This window comes from Umbelopsis ramanniana (genome assembly GCF_025399195.1).
Source record: "Umbelopsis ramanniana AG unplaced genomic scaffold K450scaffold_61, whole genome shotgun sequence".
Classification (NCBI taxonomy): domain Eukaryota; kingdom Fungi; phylum Mucoromycota; class Umbelopsidomycetes; order Umbelopsidales; family Umbelopsidaceae; genus Umbelopsis; species Umbelopsis ramanniana.
Window position 1 is genome coordinate 1 of NW_026252147.1, and position 17,908 is coordinate 17,908.

Below are 17,908 nucleotides of genomic sequence, written 5' to 3' on the forward strand. Positions count from 1 at the left end.
TCGCAATAAAAGATTCCTTAAAGTCCTATCTTCCATCCAGTCCTATCGGCCTTACGGTCTCTATCTCCGAGGGCGTCCATGTCAAAAAGTTAGGTAAAGGCTTAGCCGTCCACTATCTCCATGGGCGTCCATCTCTAAAAGGTATTCCACAGGCTTAGCCGGCCTTCTGTTCACTATCTCCGAGGGCGTCCATGTCAAAAAGTTAGGTAAAGGCTTAGCCGTCCACTATCTCCATGGGCGTCCATGTCAAAAAGATATCTAAAGGCTTAGCCGTCCACTCTCTCCGTGGGCGTACTCTCTAAAAGGTATATCACATAACTGCAAGCCATCTATTCCCTCGGTCAACTTCTCCGTAGAGTACCCAGGCTCTGCCGACTTATAACATAACTGCAAGCCATCTGTTCCCTCGGTCAACTTCTCCGTAGAGTACCCAGACTCTGCCGATTTATAACATAACTGCAAGCCATCTGTTCCCTCGGATGTCTTCCTGTAGAGTACCCAGGCTCAGCCAACCCATTACTATCCACTCGGTCAACTTCTCCGTAGAGTACCCAGGCTCAGCCAAGCATCTGTTGACTCGGTCATCTTCTCCGTAGAGTACCCAGGCTCAGCCGTCTTTCAAATATAAAGAAAGCACCGTGAACAAGCCCTCTTGCAAATATAAAGAATGCTCCATGAACAAACCATCTAGCAAATACAGAGAATGCTCCATGAACAAGCCATCCTGAAAATACAAAGAATGCACAGTGAAGAACTCGGCTTTTAAATATATCGAAAGCACCTTTGAAAAAGGCGCCATCAAAGAAATCAGCTCATCACTTGCAATGGGCAGAAGTGAAGGAAATGCAATGGGTATAAAGCCGTTAATATCAACGATAGAACCGGCTCCCAAGCAGGGAATGGCAAAGGTGCTAGATCCAATCAGGATGGAAACCGAACGGGTAGCATATTCATCGCTTTTGTGGCCACCTTTGCCACCCTTGCCGTCCTTGCCGTCCTTGTGGTCGACTTCACCATCGTCATCACTCTTGACTTCGGACCAAAGTTGTTGAGGTTCGGCAGCCTTGATAATATCTTTCTCAACTAAAGTATTTCCTCCCTCTGAGATGGATGTGGCGTCAACAGCGCAAAGTGCATACAAGGAGCAGATTAGAATAGAAATGGCTGAACGCATTTTCAATATGCTGAATGAATGTTGAGGATCTGAGATTAAAATCGAGCTTTTATATATGAAATTTGAAAGCTGGGTTGCGCAAAAGATAGCTTTATTAAGCTCTTATATTAATGATACTGCGAGCATCAGATGTTACTAGGTTGATATCAAGTATACCTAGGGGTTAAATATTCAGGTAGCTTTCCCATCTCCTCCAATTGGTCGATTATTATCATTTTTCAATGTCATACTTTTTTGATAGGTAACAATGATACTGTTTGATTTGTTGTGATCAGAGTTTCCAAGTTTAACATCCATTCATCTTTAGTATAGATTTCTTAATTATATATCTTTTTGGCAGTCGCCAAGACAATTACTACTTCATCATCATTCTCGCTCGTCATCGCAAAGGAAGTGCTTATTCTGCTTTGACGTGAATTTAGTTGAAAAGAACCTTGAAAAGAGTTTCAATATATCATATTCATCAATTTATGAGGCATATAATGAGGATCAATATTGTTCTAACGTTATGGGATATCAAAAGGGCTAATCACCCCACATATCCAAGCGGTCCTACATATCTCAAGAAATCTGGGCGTGCCATATTTAGTATATATTGGAAAGCTGAAAGGTAATGTATACTTCTCTTTATTATAGGTACCTTCTAGTAATGGAAGAAGATAATGACACTAATGACTGAACAGAGAAGGCTGTATAGTGTTATGACCTACGTTTCCAAAGATGTGACCGGTCCCCTACAATGTAGCTCAATGTGAACAACAGGTGTACCGCATCTTAGTTTGACTCGCTGCAAATTTTTCCTTATCGCAGATAAAAAATATGATGTTAAAATTGTCATCGTTCAATTGCCCATGGATACCGACGATTTTACAATCATCGTATCCCTAAGAAGGAGGTTATTTGCGGATACTGTGTGTAAACAATATACCACAAAAAGAAAGCGCTACTAGCTTGATTATTGTTCAAAGAGAATGTAAGGCTCACTATTTGTGCTAGGGGTATATACTGTGAAAATAATTAGAACCAAATGGGAGAACACAATTGCACAGTGATTGTTTGTCGCTTCACTGCGGTGATTAGACTGGCTTGCGCTCGCTTCTTCAGATGATTTATCCTCTCGAAAGAATTGTTTTGTGACGCTTGCGATAACCAGACTGTCTATATGTAGGATTAGGAGACGTTGAATAACAGCGTGATTAAAACATTTTACTGCCAAAAAACTCGTTAAATCTGTATGGAAGGAGCCCACTGAAATCCTTCTGCAATTCACATTGTTATCAAGTGTTCCTACCACCTTAATCACTACATCTTTTTTGCATTCTGTTTGCAGGATCAGATTTTTGATCAGTTTATTATTTCTGAACGCAGTAACAGTACCACAGCATCCGTGGTGGACTCAGAATGTGATGCGTTTACTAGGTACCTCCTAGTCCTGCCAGATTTAACAAACCATAAATGTAATACAGCCCGCTAAAATTCACGCTGTTCCTCCCGCGTTATGTCTCTCGCTAACGCTCGTTCCATCACGCAATAAAAGTTTCTTTAAATGCTATCAAGGCCAGTAAAATCTTGCCGCTAGCGGGGTTTTCAAATATTTGTCAACATCCAGAATTCATGGAAATGACATGAATGTCGTTCTACATTCCACCCTTACTCAACTCCATTCCGTTCATTTCCAACTTCAGTCCATTTCTACATCATTTTATTTTCTTATGTCATATTCTCCCACTGTTTCATGATCATCATCGCCAGGTATAAACGATTTAAACTCGACCACTCTATGCGGCATCAACTCAACCGATAGATATGTCCTTCTCAGTGATGGATCGTTAGAACGCCAGGACCAGGTAAGTTGACTTTCGGTTATGGATGATAACATCTACCTTAGTGGCGAGCAATAATGTTCATTTTCTCCGGTGAATGCTAAGTTATATAGACTCAAATTCCCCCTGCAACATCTACGCGCTCTCCGGTATACTGCTGTTGCCATGGATAGCCGATTGGAGCATTTGGTGTAAAAGTTACAGCAAAATATATGACATTTGTTTTTATGACATAAATACGTACATTTCCATGAAAGGCAAATTACAAAGGTAACTACGCTATAGTGAGCTGCTTAATGTCGACGGCAAAGAGATACTGTACTTTATGCTCGCATTCAACAAATGAATTCCGAAATGTCGGCTAAAGATGCTCGTTTATAAAAAAAATGAAAGCGCTCATCCTTAAACCATATCCGCTATGAAGAGTTTTAATGCCTAACAAATTAGAGAAACCTACCTCATATTAGCAATTGTTTCAACGAATCATCGTTCAGAAATACAAATTTACAGACATTATGAAGAAAACACTTTCAAGGCTCATTGTGTCCAGATTGCAAAATGTAAACAACCAAATTTGTCAGTAACATAAATAACAAAACTTGCATTCTGTTTTAAGTGTAGTAATGGCGGCTTCCATACCGGTGGTATAGTGTTTACGGGCGGGTTTCCCAGATAAACACTTAACAGGGATTCATTGGTTTGCTCTACCGCCCTTAATTACGAATGATTGAATGAACCCCTGAAAAGCATTGGAGCAAAGCATTATCGATTGCAACAATTATTAACCTACATTCTTCGTTTGACGAGAGAGGGAGGGAACCAGGTTAGAGGTATTAAATAATAGCACTTAACTTGAAAGAAAACGTATTTGTTTATGCGATGAGTGGCAAATTCTGTACATGGCATTTGACAGTCGAGATGTTTCGAATGGGTTAAGGATTTAATGACCTTTTGGAAAGGGAAGGTTAGTGGACGGATGTGAATCATAGTGCCTTACATATATCATCTCCTAGCTGCAATACGGATGAAGCTGCAGCGCGTTAAACTGAGATGAAATGACCCGTTGTATTGATTGAGCTGCACAATGCGGAATAGGTCATATCTTGGCAAACCGGTCGCAAGCCTAAATAGTTTGCGCTTTGCAGTTCTCAGATTCATTAAAGTCTAAGTTATGACGTTATATTATTAAAGAAAAGCTCATACTATCAATGGACTGACAAAAAGTCAGCATCATCAAGTTACATGGATGTAAACCTTTAGTCCGGCATTACAAGCTGTCAACTGAGCATAATTGTTACCCACTAACACAACACAAGTATAAAATCACCTAAAGAAATCGGGCCAGATAGAAGACACGGAGTTAGCTACCTGCATAATTCAATCCAAAGTTTTAATAAATGTGGAAAGGGTAACATTTGGTACCTGCAACATGAGAAATATCAGGGGTATTAAAATCACTTTTATGCGCAAGCAAACTTTCAATATCACCTGTATAAAAGTCCAATCTTTACGATAGTTGTCTCAGCATTCACTATAACGTATCCTGATAATGCGCTCAGCCATCCCCATTCTGATCTGCTGCCTGTATGCACTAAGCGCTGTTGATGCTTCTGGCTTGCCAAAGGGAAAAAATGCTGAAATACAGCAAGGTAATGCCAAGGTTGCCGAGCCTCAAAACTTTTGGTCTGATGACAAGAGTGATGACGAAGACAAGGATGACAAGGATGACCATGATGATAAAGGCAGCGCCGATAAATGTGCTTCCCGTTCGGTTTCCATCTTGCTTGGAACCAGCACTTTTGCCATTCCCTGCTTAGGAACCGGCTCTATTGTTGATATTAATGGCCTTGTTGAAGCTGCCTTCCCTTCACTTGTTCCCTCTCCTATGCCTTCTTCTGCTGCTCCCAGCTCTGTTGCCCCTAGCTCTGCTGTCGATTCTTCATCTGCAAGCTCCGCCACTACCACCACTGATAGCACCACTGACAGCACCACTACCACCACCGATACCACTACTACTACTGACAGCACCACTACTACTACCGATACCACCACTACTACCACCGATACTACCACTACTACAACTTCTACTACAACCACCATTCCCATCATTACTTAAGTAATGATAATCAGACAATCACACACAACTTACCCATCATCATTTGTTGTTGCTTTGCTTGTAATATATGCTCATTTTGATCTCCCTATAGTTACCCTTACATTATGGAGAAAGAGTGACATTAGACTATTCTTAGTGGACTATAGAGCAGAAAAACATCTATATGATTAAAATAAACAACCCTCAGAGTAATTAATCAGCTTAACAGTACTAGCAGTGACCATAGAAGTTGGAAACGCTGATCAAGAATTTGCCAACAACTTACCTTCTCTTTAAGTGGCTAGACTGTCGAAAAAGAAACACAGGCGCTGAGACTGTACCACTTGCAGGTTGTTGTAGAAACCAAAAAATGACAAAATATCTTGAATATTTTAGAGTAACTGTCAGAATTTTCGTTGAAGATGATGAAATAGAATGTTTGCTTGACAGATACCATTTTGGAAGATCAAAAAAAATTTCATTCGAATTTCAATGGCTCAACCGAGCAATCTCAGCTACTACTGTAATCATTTCTCTTTATTTCGCGAAAGTTCCAGATAATAATAATGATAAAAGATTTTGGTAGATATAATGACCTATGCTAGTGAAGCAGTTCCCTTAAGTATATCTTGAGCCTGAATATTGAGGAGGGAGGGAGAGAAATCTCTAGGCTCATGTTCGGAAGTCCGATGGACTTCACGAATTTTCAACAGAAAAATCTGAGTAAAGTTTTCAATACACTTCTGCAATGTATGTTGCTACGTTCGGCTTTTTGGTGAATTTATTTTAATACCTGTTCATCCTGGCAGCATAGGAAGAAGGTTTTATATTCGATCCACTTATCGCAATTCAACTTTGGATTATCAGCGTGGTATCCCTAAGATAAACCTTTTGTTATAATTCTCTGAATGCAAAAGCTATCTCGCATTGATATTAACGTAATTATCTTTATGTTTTGATATCATTTTCACCTGGGTCGATCCACCAGCCGTCAACAATGGGTGACAGGTAGCAATCTGATTCCCATCGTTATCCTAAAGGATATTTCAACTATGCATCCAATCAATGGACAAATAAAGGATATTGCTGTCGTTAGCTCCTACAGCTACAATATCTTCAGTGCTAAGTATTACTGTAAGATGGGAATAAAATAGCAACCAGTGTACGTATCTGCTTCACTCGTGCCATGTAGTTAATGCTAAGAATTGTATACTTTCATTGGGACAGTTGAGCTGAGCGAAGTTGTTTAGAGAGCAAGAGCTAGCTGCGATGATAAGCTGGCAGTTTGTAACTTCTGATACCCAGGTAGATGATGGTAGTATCATCGGAGATTCCTGCTGAATGAAGGTTTCAGTGACTGAGATGGGCATGCTTCCGTAAAAATCATTCGTAAATGATCAGATTTGTCCATGGAGCATAGTGTAAATGGTTTGCCTAGAGCAAATATATTGCCTATGTTGCGGGTAAAGAAAAAGGTTAAAATATTCCGGAGAGGAAAAATGTCTATTGATTAGCAAACACAGCGAATCTCCGCCGTAACAAAAATCGGAAAAAACCGATGCCAAATGCTTTGGTATGTGCAAATTCGATGGTGGGAACCGCGATGCACTTCAGTTAAATTGAATTTGCGCCATGTGAACGATGCCTACCAATGAGGGTATTATGTGGCTACCTGGGGTTGTACGGGAGTAATCTAAATTTACTGAGATGTCCTCTGGCGCTTGTCGTAAGAGAGAGTAGAAAACGATGGAATATCTCGATGCAAGAAGCGTTTTTGTGTAAGAAGAAAGAGAATAGTTCTCCTTTCATATTTGTTAACATGCTGTTTCTTTCTCGATATTCCGTTCGGATCTTCGTTTGAAATTTTTCCAGCGCAACGGCCTAACTAAGTCTCGGAGCGTCTAGGCCCAAGGTCAACTAACTCCACCAAATTTGCCATGCTCCACAAATCGGCTTTTGGTGTGAACGATCCGATATATTGAAGATTTTAATCGAACGTTGGTCATTCGATATTGAGATTGAAGAAGATTAGTTTGCTAATAATATCAAGCACCAAACGGAAAGGCATTATATACCAATGCACGCTATATTTAAAAGCGAGCTCTATGATTGGATACGACAGCTTGGAAACCATTTCCCTTTTTGAGTTTCAATGATGTGATGGCGGGTTAGCCTGGTGATGGAGTTACAAAATCCCTTTTTTACTTTACTTCTCACCTATTTTTTTTCTTTGGTTCTCGCAATTAGTTACGCAGTTTTTTTAACTTTCTACTGTTGGGGGCGCATTTCTTGGAATTATAATAGCTCTATAGGCTTTTAGGTCAACTCACATATTTTGAGGTAGTTCTTTTCTGTGCCACTTATGCTCTTCTCATGAGCGAGTTCAATCTGACAACATAATTTACTTAGAGGGCAAATTCAATCACTATAATGGACGACAATCCACATTTGCAATTTTCAACCTCGCCATTACTATCGCCCAGTCAGTCAACTAATGGCGATATGTCAGAAGAATCTTCGTCTGTGAGTTGGTCAGAAGTTTCCAGTAACGACTTCTCGAATATCTCGTCATATGACGAATCTTCAAACGAAATGCTGAACCTTCAGGCAAGCGCTCCTGTTGCTAGCGAACACGGCCATATCGTTCAGTTTTATTACGACGAAGAATATCTTTATAACAGCATTATTAGGTATGCTTCGTTCTTGTCCGTTACCTCATTGACACTTGCGAAACAGCGTCTCATATTTACATTTGTCCTCTATAGTTTTGTTGCTCCCGGACTAAAGGCGGGGGGTGGAGCGCTCATCATCGCTACCAAAGCACATCTGGCCATCATAGAGAACAAATTGCGAGAGCGAAACGTCAATGTTGAGAAAAAGAAAGATGCGTAAGTAATGAACATCTACTTGAGCGGTATCGCAAAGCACCCTGACTCATTTAAATCATTCATCTAATTTGACAATCCAAACCAGAGGACGATTATTATTTTTTGATGCATATGATATTTTGAAAGCATTGCAAAGAAGCGATGGAACCATCTCGGGCGACAAATTTGAAGAATTAATCGAAGGCTCCATCGATCAGCTTAAGGCAAACTCCAATGGTATCATCTATGCATTTGGAGAAGTGGTCAATATCCTTTCGCAGCGAAAGCAATATCATGCCGCCTTGGTTTTGGAATCGAAGTGGAACGACTTTATGAAACGTCGACGTCTTCAACTACTTTGCGGTTATGCCTTGAATAGCTTTAGCGACGCTTCTGACGTTGACGCCATGGCCTCCATATGTCAAGCCCATGCGCATATCAACACTGCCGAACATAATCCTGGAGACTATAGAATTGATTACAAAGCCGATTCCAACGCCCTGCGTAATCATCAATTGGCACTGCTTAAGCTTCAGCAGAGATTTAAATCCGTTGAAGTTGAATTGGAGCGTCGAAAGGTTGCTGAGGCTGCTCTTCACAAATCAATACGTATGATTTCTGAGACCACAGAAAGTGTGTTGTCACGTGAAAAAGATCGATATCAAAATGTCCTTTCATCTCTTCCCGTCGGTGTTTACGGAATCACTTTTGGAGATGATGACGATTTTTACATCAATAAGAGGTTCTCGCAACTGGTTGGCCGTTCTGAGAATGAAATTCGAGAACATGGCTGGATAGATGTCATTCATCCTGACGACCGAAAAGCTGTGGAGACCAACTGGCCATTTTGTAGCTTTCACAACACTGAAGAATTTAAATTTTTGGCCAATTGCCACGAATATCGTCTCATACATAGCAATGGCGATATCATATGGGTCAAAGCTGACACGACACCAACTACTGCTGAAGATGGACATATTCTTGGATACCTTCACACTTTAATGGATATTACTGAGTTAAAGAATACGGAACGGGGACGACTGGAAGCCAAACAAGCCGCTGAAGAACACCAGCGGCATAGAGCTGAGGAAGCGGAACACCATAAGGAGAGACAGGATCAGTGGATCGACAGCTTATGCCATGAGGTACGTAGTTTATGATGGTCATCTTGCCAAAATGCCCACACTTTAATATCACACCACCTCTAACCATAACGTACAGCTTCGTAACCCTCTCAATGGAATATCAGGAAACGTTGAACTTTTAGAGGATGGTATTGAACATCGTAGAGCAATTCTCAGCAAGCCAACTTTAGAGGAGAGTGATATACAATCACTACGGGAACAGCTGCCCCTTGATCAAGAGTCCGTTTTAGCCGTCAAGAATTGTGTAGCTCAACAAAAGGTTATTACGGATGACGTTTTAAGTGTATCGAAGGTATGATTTTACGAAAGATCAATATGCATTGTGCAAAGGTTGTAAATTTTCAGAAGTTTAATTACCCATTGCATTAGCTGGAACTTGGCAAAGTTGTTTTGAAAAAAGTCGACTTCAATCTTGATACAGTGTTATCTGACATTATCAAAATGTTTCAAGCGGAAGTGGCAGCCAAAGGTCTTGGTATTGTCACAAAATTTGATTCCTTGCCTAGCACTATTCGAAATGACCCGCAGCGATTGACGCAAGTCGTCATCAACCTACTTGTAAACGCCATAAATTTTACGGATTCAGGAAAGATCACAGTAACGACTCGCCGTATCCCATCAAATGGTATGGAGAACATGGTGAAAATCAGCATCACCGATACTGGAGTCGGGATGAATCCGAAAGAAAAAGCCAATCTATTTCAACGGTTTACGCAACCTACCTCAAAAAATACTTTTCACGAATATGGTGGCTCCGGACTTGGACTGTACATTTCTAAAAATCTGGTTAAGCTCATGGGCGGCGATTTTTCTGTCGAAAGCGAAAAAGGGAGAGGATCAGTGTTTTCGTTTACTATTCGTGATGATCACATTGAAGATGGTGCATTGAAATCACATACCGAAAAAATCCAGGTTTCAAAGCCACTCGATATATCTTCACCATCGAATAATGTGTCTTCAGCGAATGGATTACCTGAATCACCCACTCAAGCATGCGTAAACAGGCAAATTCGTACCATCTTGCTTGTAGAGGATAATAAGATAAAGTAAGTTACGCTTACCTTACTCATTTTTGATGTGTCTGTATTAATTAACTTGGCACATTAGCCAAAACATGATGAAAAGACTTCTAAAAATGAAAGGCTACGAAGTTCTGATTGCGGACAACGGGAAGCTGGCTCTTTCCGCCTTTGAGACTAAATCATTCGACCTCATTATAATGGTAGGTGCATATTTCCCATACTTGACATACTTTCTAGCTGCTAACATCATGTGGGCTGAGCAGGACATTCAAATGCCTATCATGGACGGTATCACCGCGACTAAAGAAATCCGAAAGTTGGAAAAAGAAAATGCTGCAGCACCAATACCAATAGTTGGGTTATCTGGAAATGCTAGAGAATTTCATGCAGTGAATGCTCTGAAAAGTGGACTGGTAAGAAGTTTTTTCCACATCTTTTGCTGGTCTTCGAATGATACTGACGTTGATAATATAGAATCGCTACATGACAAAACCAGTGAACAAGGACGAACTATATGCTGTCATCGAACAGTTTGAACAAGCATCAATATGCCAGTAATGTACAATACCAACCAAATATCAGACTTAAAAAAGCACATCTCCTGTCTTTTACACTTTTTTCATAATAGCTTGTGCCGTTTCAGCATAACCCTTTCCATTGTATAGCATTGTTTGCATTTGATTTTATTACCAATCTGAAAACCGTTTAGTCCCAGTTGTGTACTCCCTATATTGAATATAAGGCATTTTTGTATTGTTGGTCTTCATGTTGCAGCGCTCTAGCGCGATATATGGTCATATTTAGTGTCAAAAGCTCGGCCATTATGATGCAAAATGCTGTAGTAATAAAAACCAAATTTAACCGGACTGTACACACGACTGCTGAAGACAGAAAATTTGCCTTACCACTTCATCAAAACTTTCGGGATGAATAGTGACAGTATTAGTACTTGCCGGGACAGTAATGACTTTGCTACCTAAGCGCATGATAACGTTCCTATTTTTCTTCCCTAGCAAATCAGCATCAAACACAACAGTTTCTTCCGCATTGGTGATAGTTTTTGTGACCAATGTATCTCCAAGCTTTGCCGTTAATGTGAAAGGTTGAAATGTGCACGTTGGAACAGTTGCTTGCGTTGCACTATTAGCCTCATTTGTATAGGAGTTGAGATTGATGGTGTATGTTGCACTGTTAGCGTGAACGGTTAATATTTCTGTACCAATGAGCACTTTTGCTGTCGTTAGGCTGTTGACAGTGTCGGCCGCGACAAAATTAAAGATAAGCAGAAATGCAGATATAGTCGTTAGTAATCGATTCATAGTCAAAAAAGAAAGAAAGGGAAGGTGGAAGGATGAATATTTCATACAGTGCCTCTCAGAATAATGTATAATGTTCATTATTGATGGGTCATTCCTTTCTTATTGGGTACATACATACTTTGTCCCTATTCGTGCTGTCATGGCCAGTAAAGGTAATATTAGCTACAGTTGATGGTTAGGTACAGTACCGCCATCTTGATCTTGCCTAGAAATGATAAAATCAATAATTGAGTGCCAGGAAGTAATTTTTTACATATCCTTGCTGAATTGTTGGCCGATTAAGCTGTCTGTCACCCTGCCAATACTGCGTTTCCATTCCAGTTCAAAAGTGAAAGGTATCGCATATATATAATGCTACGTCTGTGGGAAACTATCACATAATTCAATCCCACATTGGAATAACTATTGTCGTGAAGCCCTAAAAAATGTGCGCCAAGGCATCTAACAGAAATTGCAACAGAGAACAGAAGATGACAGACAATATCATAAGCCATTAGAAAAAGGAAATTGAATTGTACAACACTTTATATAAAACTTCTCTCCAGCTGTTAGTAGTTCTTCTGAATAAGCTAGGCTTTATAAGAGATGCTAAAGCTCAATCCTACTCTCTTCGTTACATAATGAGTTTACACAACTAACAAATACATTCTTTGTATATTAGAGACTGTCTACGACGTCAATAATGGTACGCTCATGATCGAAGACAATTTCTCGTGTAAATACGTCTTCTACGTGAAACAAAAAATTGTACCTTCCTCTTGATAGGAAACAAAGAGGTAGTCTATGCTTAGCACTTTCAGCATTAGGTGGTATCTATTGAGAATAATCGTTGTTAAATGATGTTCATGGTTCAATGTGGCTCAGGGAGGAGTGGGATAGATGTCGTACCTCTGGTAAAATTACATGCAACAAGCCTTGCCACAAAATATTATTACTGGAATCACACTCCCTGAGCGTATTTCCATAATCTTGTACCGGCTGGACGCGTAAAATGGCCTTCAGCGGAAGTGCTGTACATTTTTGAATGAGCATTCTAATTGCCACTTGAATATTTCATATATGTAAACCTACCTCTGTGATTTCGAATGGCAATGGTCATGTCGATAAACTTATTGCTAGGCACTTCAAAAGATCTGTGTGCAAGCCGCCTGGAATCTTCAATGTTGACCAAAAATTCGATGTCGCTCTTCTGCAAGACGCTTAGTTGCGTAGGTGTAAGGCGTAAAGTTGACCGAAGCTGCAGATCACCTTCCCTTCGAGTTGAAGAGCAACGCCATGTAGCCGTCAGTCGTTTAAGTAGCTCTTCCCGATACCAGAACATTCGTAATCGAGCCCTCTCTTGTTCAGGCGCAACCTTTGGTGCCTGGGAGACCACAAACTGTTTGGATGGATCAACAGAGGGAACTGGCTTCACCAATTTTTCTGCAGATAGGTAAATACGACGGACAGGAACTGTAATCCTGAAAATGGATCCAGAATTGATGTTCAATGATAAAGCCAACGAGACTCGCACACAAATAGATATTAGTCAATTACCTTGTTGTTAGTCCTGGTTGTATAGTGACGGGAAAATATATAGTATCGTCGTTAGCTGGATCATTTTCTAAAGAGTTACGAATGGTAAACTGTATGTCAAATGGTGTAGTCCAGATGTTTCGTACATCCATGGCAACAAGGCAGTAATCATGTTTGCTGTTTTCATCAAAATCGAATGAGGCAATGTCTGCTTGTACGGATTGTAGTAGCCTTTCCACGGGGTTTAAACTACTGCTTTCGTTCAACGCGATGATGTCCTTCTTCTTGCTTTCATCAATAGTAGCTTGCTCCACATTTGATTGTGAACGTAAATACAAAATATCCCAATTTGATGGCTCCAAGTGCTGTGATACTGTGATGAGAAGAGGCAAATAAAGCTGTCTGGTATAAAAGACTGGCATGGCTTGCTTTTGGCTTTCTGTCTCGTCAAGCGTTTCACTACTAACAATTCGATCAATGTATCCATAGTCAATCTGAATTGTGCCGTTGTTGCAATGACGCTTGCCAAACACATTGACATGAAGGCTCCACTTCTCTCCCGGTGGCAAAGATATTTTTTGTCCTGAGGTGGTAGCAATCTCCTTGCCAGATCCTTCCCATGAAAATACAGGGGTTCCTTTGGTGAACAACTCGACTTCATAAACTTCTTCAGCAGGTAATTCGGGATTTATAGGGAGCGGATTAGTGGTGGTGCTATCTGAGAATGATAACGTGATGAAGTCAACAGGTATGTTGCCAATGTTTTCCAGTTCGATGTTAATCTGGCTGATTTCGCCTTCAAAGAGCATGAGTGCTCCATGCAGAAGCGAAGTTTCTCGAATCTTCAGAAGTGGCTGTTCAGGGATCACTTCTAAGACATAACGATTGGCTATTTCAGGGGGATTGCATGTGTCAGTAAAAATTATTGTGTTGACGGAATACAAACAATTGCCTTTGTACATACCTTCTGAACCAGCCGCATCTGATGAAGACTGACCGGCAGCGTTAGATCCGTGAGCTGCACTGGTCTTCGTATTTTCCTCTGTCCTATCAACAGCTTCTTCCATCAAAAATTCTTGTTCTGAAAATCCAGCAATCTTAATATGGCACCCTTTTATGATCATCTTTCCAGCCTCCTTTGGTGTTCCAGTAAGCCGTATTGTCAAAGATGCATTGGCTGGTATAGTGGTAGAGGCAATGGTGGGCTCGAATGCAGCTCCGGAGGTACTGGTGTCGTATACAGTTAATTGTATGCTGATATGGTCATAATGTGATCATAAACTAGAACTCACCTTAAACTGATACTCTGTAGCTCTAAGTCAAATCCAAATGGATTGGAAAGCAATACCTTGAACTCCGTAAATTCGTTGGTGACAAGAACTGTGTGGCGGTGAGAGGGTAACTTTTTGTTACTGAAGGGATTGTAGATGAAAGGGTCGCCATCACTGACTGTAACTGCGACTTCGCGCTTAACAGAGTGAGGAGAAACTGCCTTCCTTGCAATTGGTTTAACCGCTTCGATGCTTTTGACGAGATCTACACCCCAGTAGTTGATGTTGGAATCGACATGGCCCGCTTTCTTTCCAGCCGCAACTATTCTTTGTATTGTTGAGGCCAATCTGATTTGTTCGTCTTTGGAGATATATTTATACATTTTGCGCAAGAGAATTGTAGTATATCGAAGCATGGAAGTGTAGTCTAGTTCGGAAGAATAAGAGTCAGTTTGCTAGACGCTAATTAAATTAGCAAGAGTCAAAACAGCGAACCTGGCAGAGCCTCAGAGACTGTTATACATTCCCGAAGAACTTCTATCTGAAGTTCTGGCCAGCCGAAATGAGAAGCTGATTTACTTCGTAATGATTTTGAACTGGGTTGCGTGTATGAATCGGGGCCTTAAATAAAATTGGATTAGCTTCATTTCGTATTGGTATCTCTATACCATCAGTCTTACCTTCGATACCGTATGAATCACAGATTCTCTCTAGGACAAGAAGAATGCCCTTATCATGTCGTCCAGTGTGTTTTCCGTTCCTTCCATCTTCATGCTTTGAGCTGATGACTTTTGTATGTGCTTGTATCAACAAAGGCAATATGATCTGAACGCTCTCTCGCATCAAAAAGGCGGCTTTCCTCTGGAATCCGACGACGGATAGAAGGGATACCATGCAGTTTGTGGCAATGATCTAAATTTGCAAGAAAGAGCTTAATATCGATTTCATACGAAACTTCTAACTTGGTTGCCGTCTTTACCTGGTCCATTACTGGTATATCTCGCATATGATTACCAGCAGCTCGCATGGTCCATTCTGCTATGCTTAGTCGGGTGACTCCGCTGTCTTTAAGCATTTTTGGGTCCATAACCATATGGTCACCTTCTTGTTCATTTTCAGCTACCCCAGATGTCAGCTTGCCTTGGACCAACAGTGCCACCACTTTATCGTTCCAACCACCGTTCATGGCAACTGTCAACAGAAATCGAGCAACTTTAATGCAGGCTTCGACATAAACGAGTGTCGGTAGTGGCAGTACGGATGTGCTGGGTACTTTTGCATATTTCTGCATGACAGATTCATATTTTTGAGGAATTTCAACAATACTTGACGGTAGGCCAGAGTTGGATGGTGTAGAAGACGATTGTTCAGAAGGTTCGTGAGTAGGTGATTCACTTCGAAGTTCGGGAGACATCTGTCCACGAGGGACAATGTGCTATAAGAAATGATTAAGAGCTAGCTTAGATTATGTTAACACAGTCAAGAGACATTTACCCCAACGTCTGCATGAAGGTACTCTAATAGCAGCATGGCACAAATTTGACCTTCCATGGCACTTGCAAGCCATAAAAAGTCAGCAGTTCCTTTACAGATTTCGATAGCCTGATTGTAGCTATGTAATTCGTCATCAGTACAAATCTCAGTCTTGCCGACACGGAAATTTACCTCATACTTACTGTGATACTGCATCAGGAAGCCTTCCAGCTAAGAGATAGAAATCCGCCAGCAGTTTTTGGATCCGTCCTGGTGTCCTTCGCTTTGTTTTGGTTATTTCACCAGATCCAAGCATATTGGAGGCACTGTATGATCGATTCATGGTAGGAGAACGAGGCTGTTCAGAAGGTACAGGCGATTTCGTAGCAGATCTTGTAGCCGATGTGCTGGATCGCTTTAAGAATGATGTGCTTGAAGACGCCATGGGCACTGGCGATGGCATTCTTGCGCTAGATAAATTAGCTGCCGGTGGAGGATTCAGATCGGGGCTGCTCATTGAAGGTTGCGGTAGTACTGACGCACTGGATGGAAAACTAGCTCTTATATTGGTGGGGGGTCCCAACATATTGTTCTGGAGAGGTGATTCCAGCATTTGAAGCATTTCAATACGGTGAGCCTGGATATGGTTGAAAGTTGATTAGCAGCTCATTCAACATATAAAAAGTATCCAATGCACTTACTATCATTTCAAACTGGCTCAACAACTCGCTCGCAAAGTCACACATCATAGTACTCATATAAAATGACATGTTGCCAACGTTTGGAATCATAATCAAGCCTTTAGTGTCATCTGGTTGATTTTCAGTTGGGTCGAATGCGAAACATCTTGTTGCCACTGCCGTAGGATACTAATTGAATCCATTGTTGAGTACAGAATTTAGCGAGAGCTTACATCAATCCGTCATCCGTACCTTGTCGAGGTTCTTTACAAATTGCTCATATCCCTCACTAAGATTTTTATCCTTCCACTCCTGACAATCCATTATGCCGACCACCTGCATAACGTGATTCAAGTCAGAATACAAAGCTACTTGTTGGATATAGGGCTTACAAACTTACACCGAATATTCTTCTATGGGGCTGAAAATCTTCCAAATAAGCTTGATCTCGGCTATAAGAAGTCAGAAACTGAAAGTGAAGCTGGCCTTCTTGGAAGACCTGGCTGCTGAACATGGCTGTTTCAAAGTATTTATATCATTACATCTCTGGAATGTTCCTGTATAATGCCCAGGGTTAATGGCGTACCTGTTGAATCCTTCTTCAGGTCTGGAGTCACGTCTCCTAATCTAACCATTGCAAACTGCTTGACGAGTTCTACATGCTTCCAAAAAGTGGATTTCTTTATAGGTCCTACCGGTACAAGTAAAACACGAATTCGACAAACTGAGGTGATGTTGATGGCTAACTCCATCGTTCCAGTTAAATTCGTTGAGCGGTCCTCAACAGATGATGTGGATTAAGTACGACTGGTGCTAAAGCTCGATGTTCGGTGTTTAAATCTTAAGAGCTTAACGCTTAAATGAATGGATGGAACTTTGTGCCTATCTCACCCGGCTGACATTAATCTATATTCCTTGGCTTTGAGCAAGTAGTAGCTTATTAAAAGTGTACATAAATCTTACATGGAGTGCTTACCAAGCTTGGATCGGGGGCTCTGCCCCGAAGCACGTCAGAAGTTCAAACGCTTAAATGGGAGACCTGTCGCACAGGACAAAATGTTGCTCTTTCTTTCTCGAACAATGCATTGTCCTCCTCTAAATTATTACTTTTTCGCCATCTTCTCGATCATTTTGATATGTGGATTTGTTCTATGTTACAGAGAAATATCTCCATCAACGCGGCTTGCATATAGCAAGTTCGCCAAACAAGAAAAACTTATGGTAACGTCGACATTTTCACGTTTCGTAACATTCCCATATGTTGAACTGACACCGTATAACATATTACATTTTTCTAGGTGCCATCAAAAATGGGAATGCTCATCATCTATTCACCCTCTTTAGTCGTAGCTTCTTTATGTCTATGGCCGACCTTTTTCTACCGGGCATTTTATGGGCTACGACTTGTAACGTTGGCGTCCTTCGTTCACTACCTTAAGCGCGAGCTGGTACGTTTGAATTGGGCGCTTGAAAGGGAGAGTTGAAATAGTTGCTGACGTTAAATGAACAGGAGGTCCTTTTCGT

The 17,908-nt window shown here is 40.9% G+C and overlaps 6 protein-coding genes across 6 annotated transcripts; 2 read left to right on the plus strand and 4 right to left on the minus strand.

The window, feature by feature from the left end:
- Nucleotides 1-607: 607 nt before the first annotated feature.
- On the minus strand, nt 608-1,174 carry K450DRAFT_274515 (uncharacterized protein; the record flags this gene model as incomplete). Its single annotated transcript, XM_051593124.1, has 1 exon — nt 608-1,174. The coding sequence occupies one exon, from the start codon at nt 1,172-1,174 to the stop codon at nt 608-610; it is 567 nt and encodes a 188-aa protein (XP_051441609.1).
- Nucleotides 1,175-2,710: 1,536 nt separating this feature from the next.
- K450DRAFT_255824 (uncharacterized protein) lies at nt 2,711-3,564 on the minus strand. The gene is made up of 2 exons (XM_051591404.1): nt 3,058-3,564; nt 2,711-2,985 (listed from the first exon to the last, which is right to left on the minus strand). The coding sequence occupies exons 1-2, from the start codon at nt 3,162-3,164 to the stop codon at nt 2,877-2,879; spliced, it is 216 nt and encodes a 71-aa protein (XP_051441610.1). The 5' UTR covers nt 3,165-3,564; the 3' UTR covers nt 2,711-2,876.
- Nucleotides 3,565-4,535: 971 nt separating this feature from the next.
- K450DRAFT_255828 (uncharacterized protein) lies at nt 4,536-5,313 on the plus strand. The gene has a single exon (XM_051591405.1). It carries the CDS (start codon nt 4,547-4,549, stop codon nt 5,111-5,113), a length of 567 nt encoding a protein of 188 aa, XP_051441611.1. The 5' UTR covers nt 4,536-4,546; the 3' UTR covers nt 5,114-5,313.
- Nucleotides 5,314-8,274: 2,961 nt separating this feature from the next.
- K450DRAFT_255834 (uncharacterized protein) lies at nt 8,275-10,757 on the plus strand. The gene is made up of 6 exons (XM_051591406.1): nt 8,275-8,414; nt 8,518-9,104; nt 9,181-9,396; nt 9,474-10,150; nt 10,212-10,326; nt 10,390-10,757. Exons 1-6 carry the CDS (start codon nt 8,378-8,380, stop codon nt 10,660-10,662), a joined length of 1,905 nt encoding a protein of 634 aa, XP_051441612.1. The 5' UTR covers nt 8,275-8,377; the 3' UTR covers nt 10,663-10,757.
- Nucleotides 10,758-10,983: 226 nt separating this feature from the next.
- K450DRAFT_291278 (uncharacterized protein) lies at nt 10,984-11,445 on the minus strand (the record flags this gene model as incomplete). The annotated part of the gene is made up of 1 exon (XM_051593578.1): nt 10,984-11,445. The coding sequence occupies one exon, from the start codon at nt 11,443-11,445 to the stop codon at nt 10,984-10,986; it is 462 nt and encodes a 153-aa protein (XP_051441613.1).
- An 841-nt stretch (nt 11,446-12,286) lies between these two features.
- Nucleotides 12,287-17,281, minus strand: K450DRAFT_255841 (uncharacterized protein). The gene is made up of 13 exons (XM_051591407.1): nt 16,971-17,281; nt 16,785-16,900; nt 16,637-16,720; nt 16,406-16,573; nt 15,908-16,341; nt 15,726-15,843; nt 15,211-15,666; nt 14,912-15,143; nt 14,727-14,852; nt 14,253-14,658; nt 13,925-14,187; nt 12,982-13,849; nt 12,287-12,905 (listed from the first exon to the last, which is right to left on the minus strand). Exons 1-13 carry the CDS (start codon nt 17,134-17,136, stop codon nt 12,479-12,481), a joined length of 3,864 nt encoding a protein of 1,287 aa, XP_051441614.1. The 5' UTR covers nt 17,137-17,281; the 3' UTR covers nt 12,287-12,478.
- Nucleotides 17,282-17,908: the final 627 nt, after the last annotated feature.

Excerpts from the sequence above, each read along its gene's own strand:
- K450DRAFT_255824 (XM_051591404.1), bottom strand. The coding sequence starts at position 3,164 with ATGGCAACAGCAGTATACCGGAGAGCGCGTAGATGTTGCAGGGGGAAT. Across the intron at positions 2,986-3,057 it reads CATTATTGCTCGCCACTAAG|GACATATCTATCGGTTGAGT; the intron begins GTAGATGTTATC and ends ATCACTGAGAAG.
- K450DRAFT_255828 (XM_051591405.1), top strand. The coding sequence starts at position 4,547 with ATGCGCTCAGCCATCCCCATTCTGATCTGCTGCCTGTATGCACTAAGC.
- K450DRAFT_255834 (XM_051591406.1), top strand. The coding sequence starts at position 8,378 with ATGTCAAGCCCATGCGCATATCAACACTGCCGAACAT. Across the intron at positions 9,105-9,180 it reads TCGACAGCTTATGCCATGAG|CTTCGTAACCCTCTCAATGG; the intron begins GTACGTAGTTTA and ends CATAACGTACAG. Across the intron at positions 10,327-10,389 it reads CATTCGACCTCATTATAATG|GACATTCAAATGCCTATCAT; the intron begins GTAGGTGCATAT and ends TGGGCTGAGCAG.
- K450DRAFT_255841 (XM_051591407.1), bottom strand. The coding sequence starts at position 17,136 with ATGGAGTTAGCCATCAACATCACCTCAGTTTGTCGAATTCGTGTTTTA. Across the intron at positions 15,667-15,725 it reads ACCTTCATGCAGACGTTGGG|CACATTGTCCCTCGTGGACA; the intron begins GTAAATGTCTCT and ends CATTTCTTATAG. Across the intron at positions 12,906-12,981 it reads CAACCAGGACTAACAACAAG|GATTACAGTTCCTGTCCGTC; the intron begins GTAATTGACTAA and ends ATCCATTTTCAG.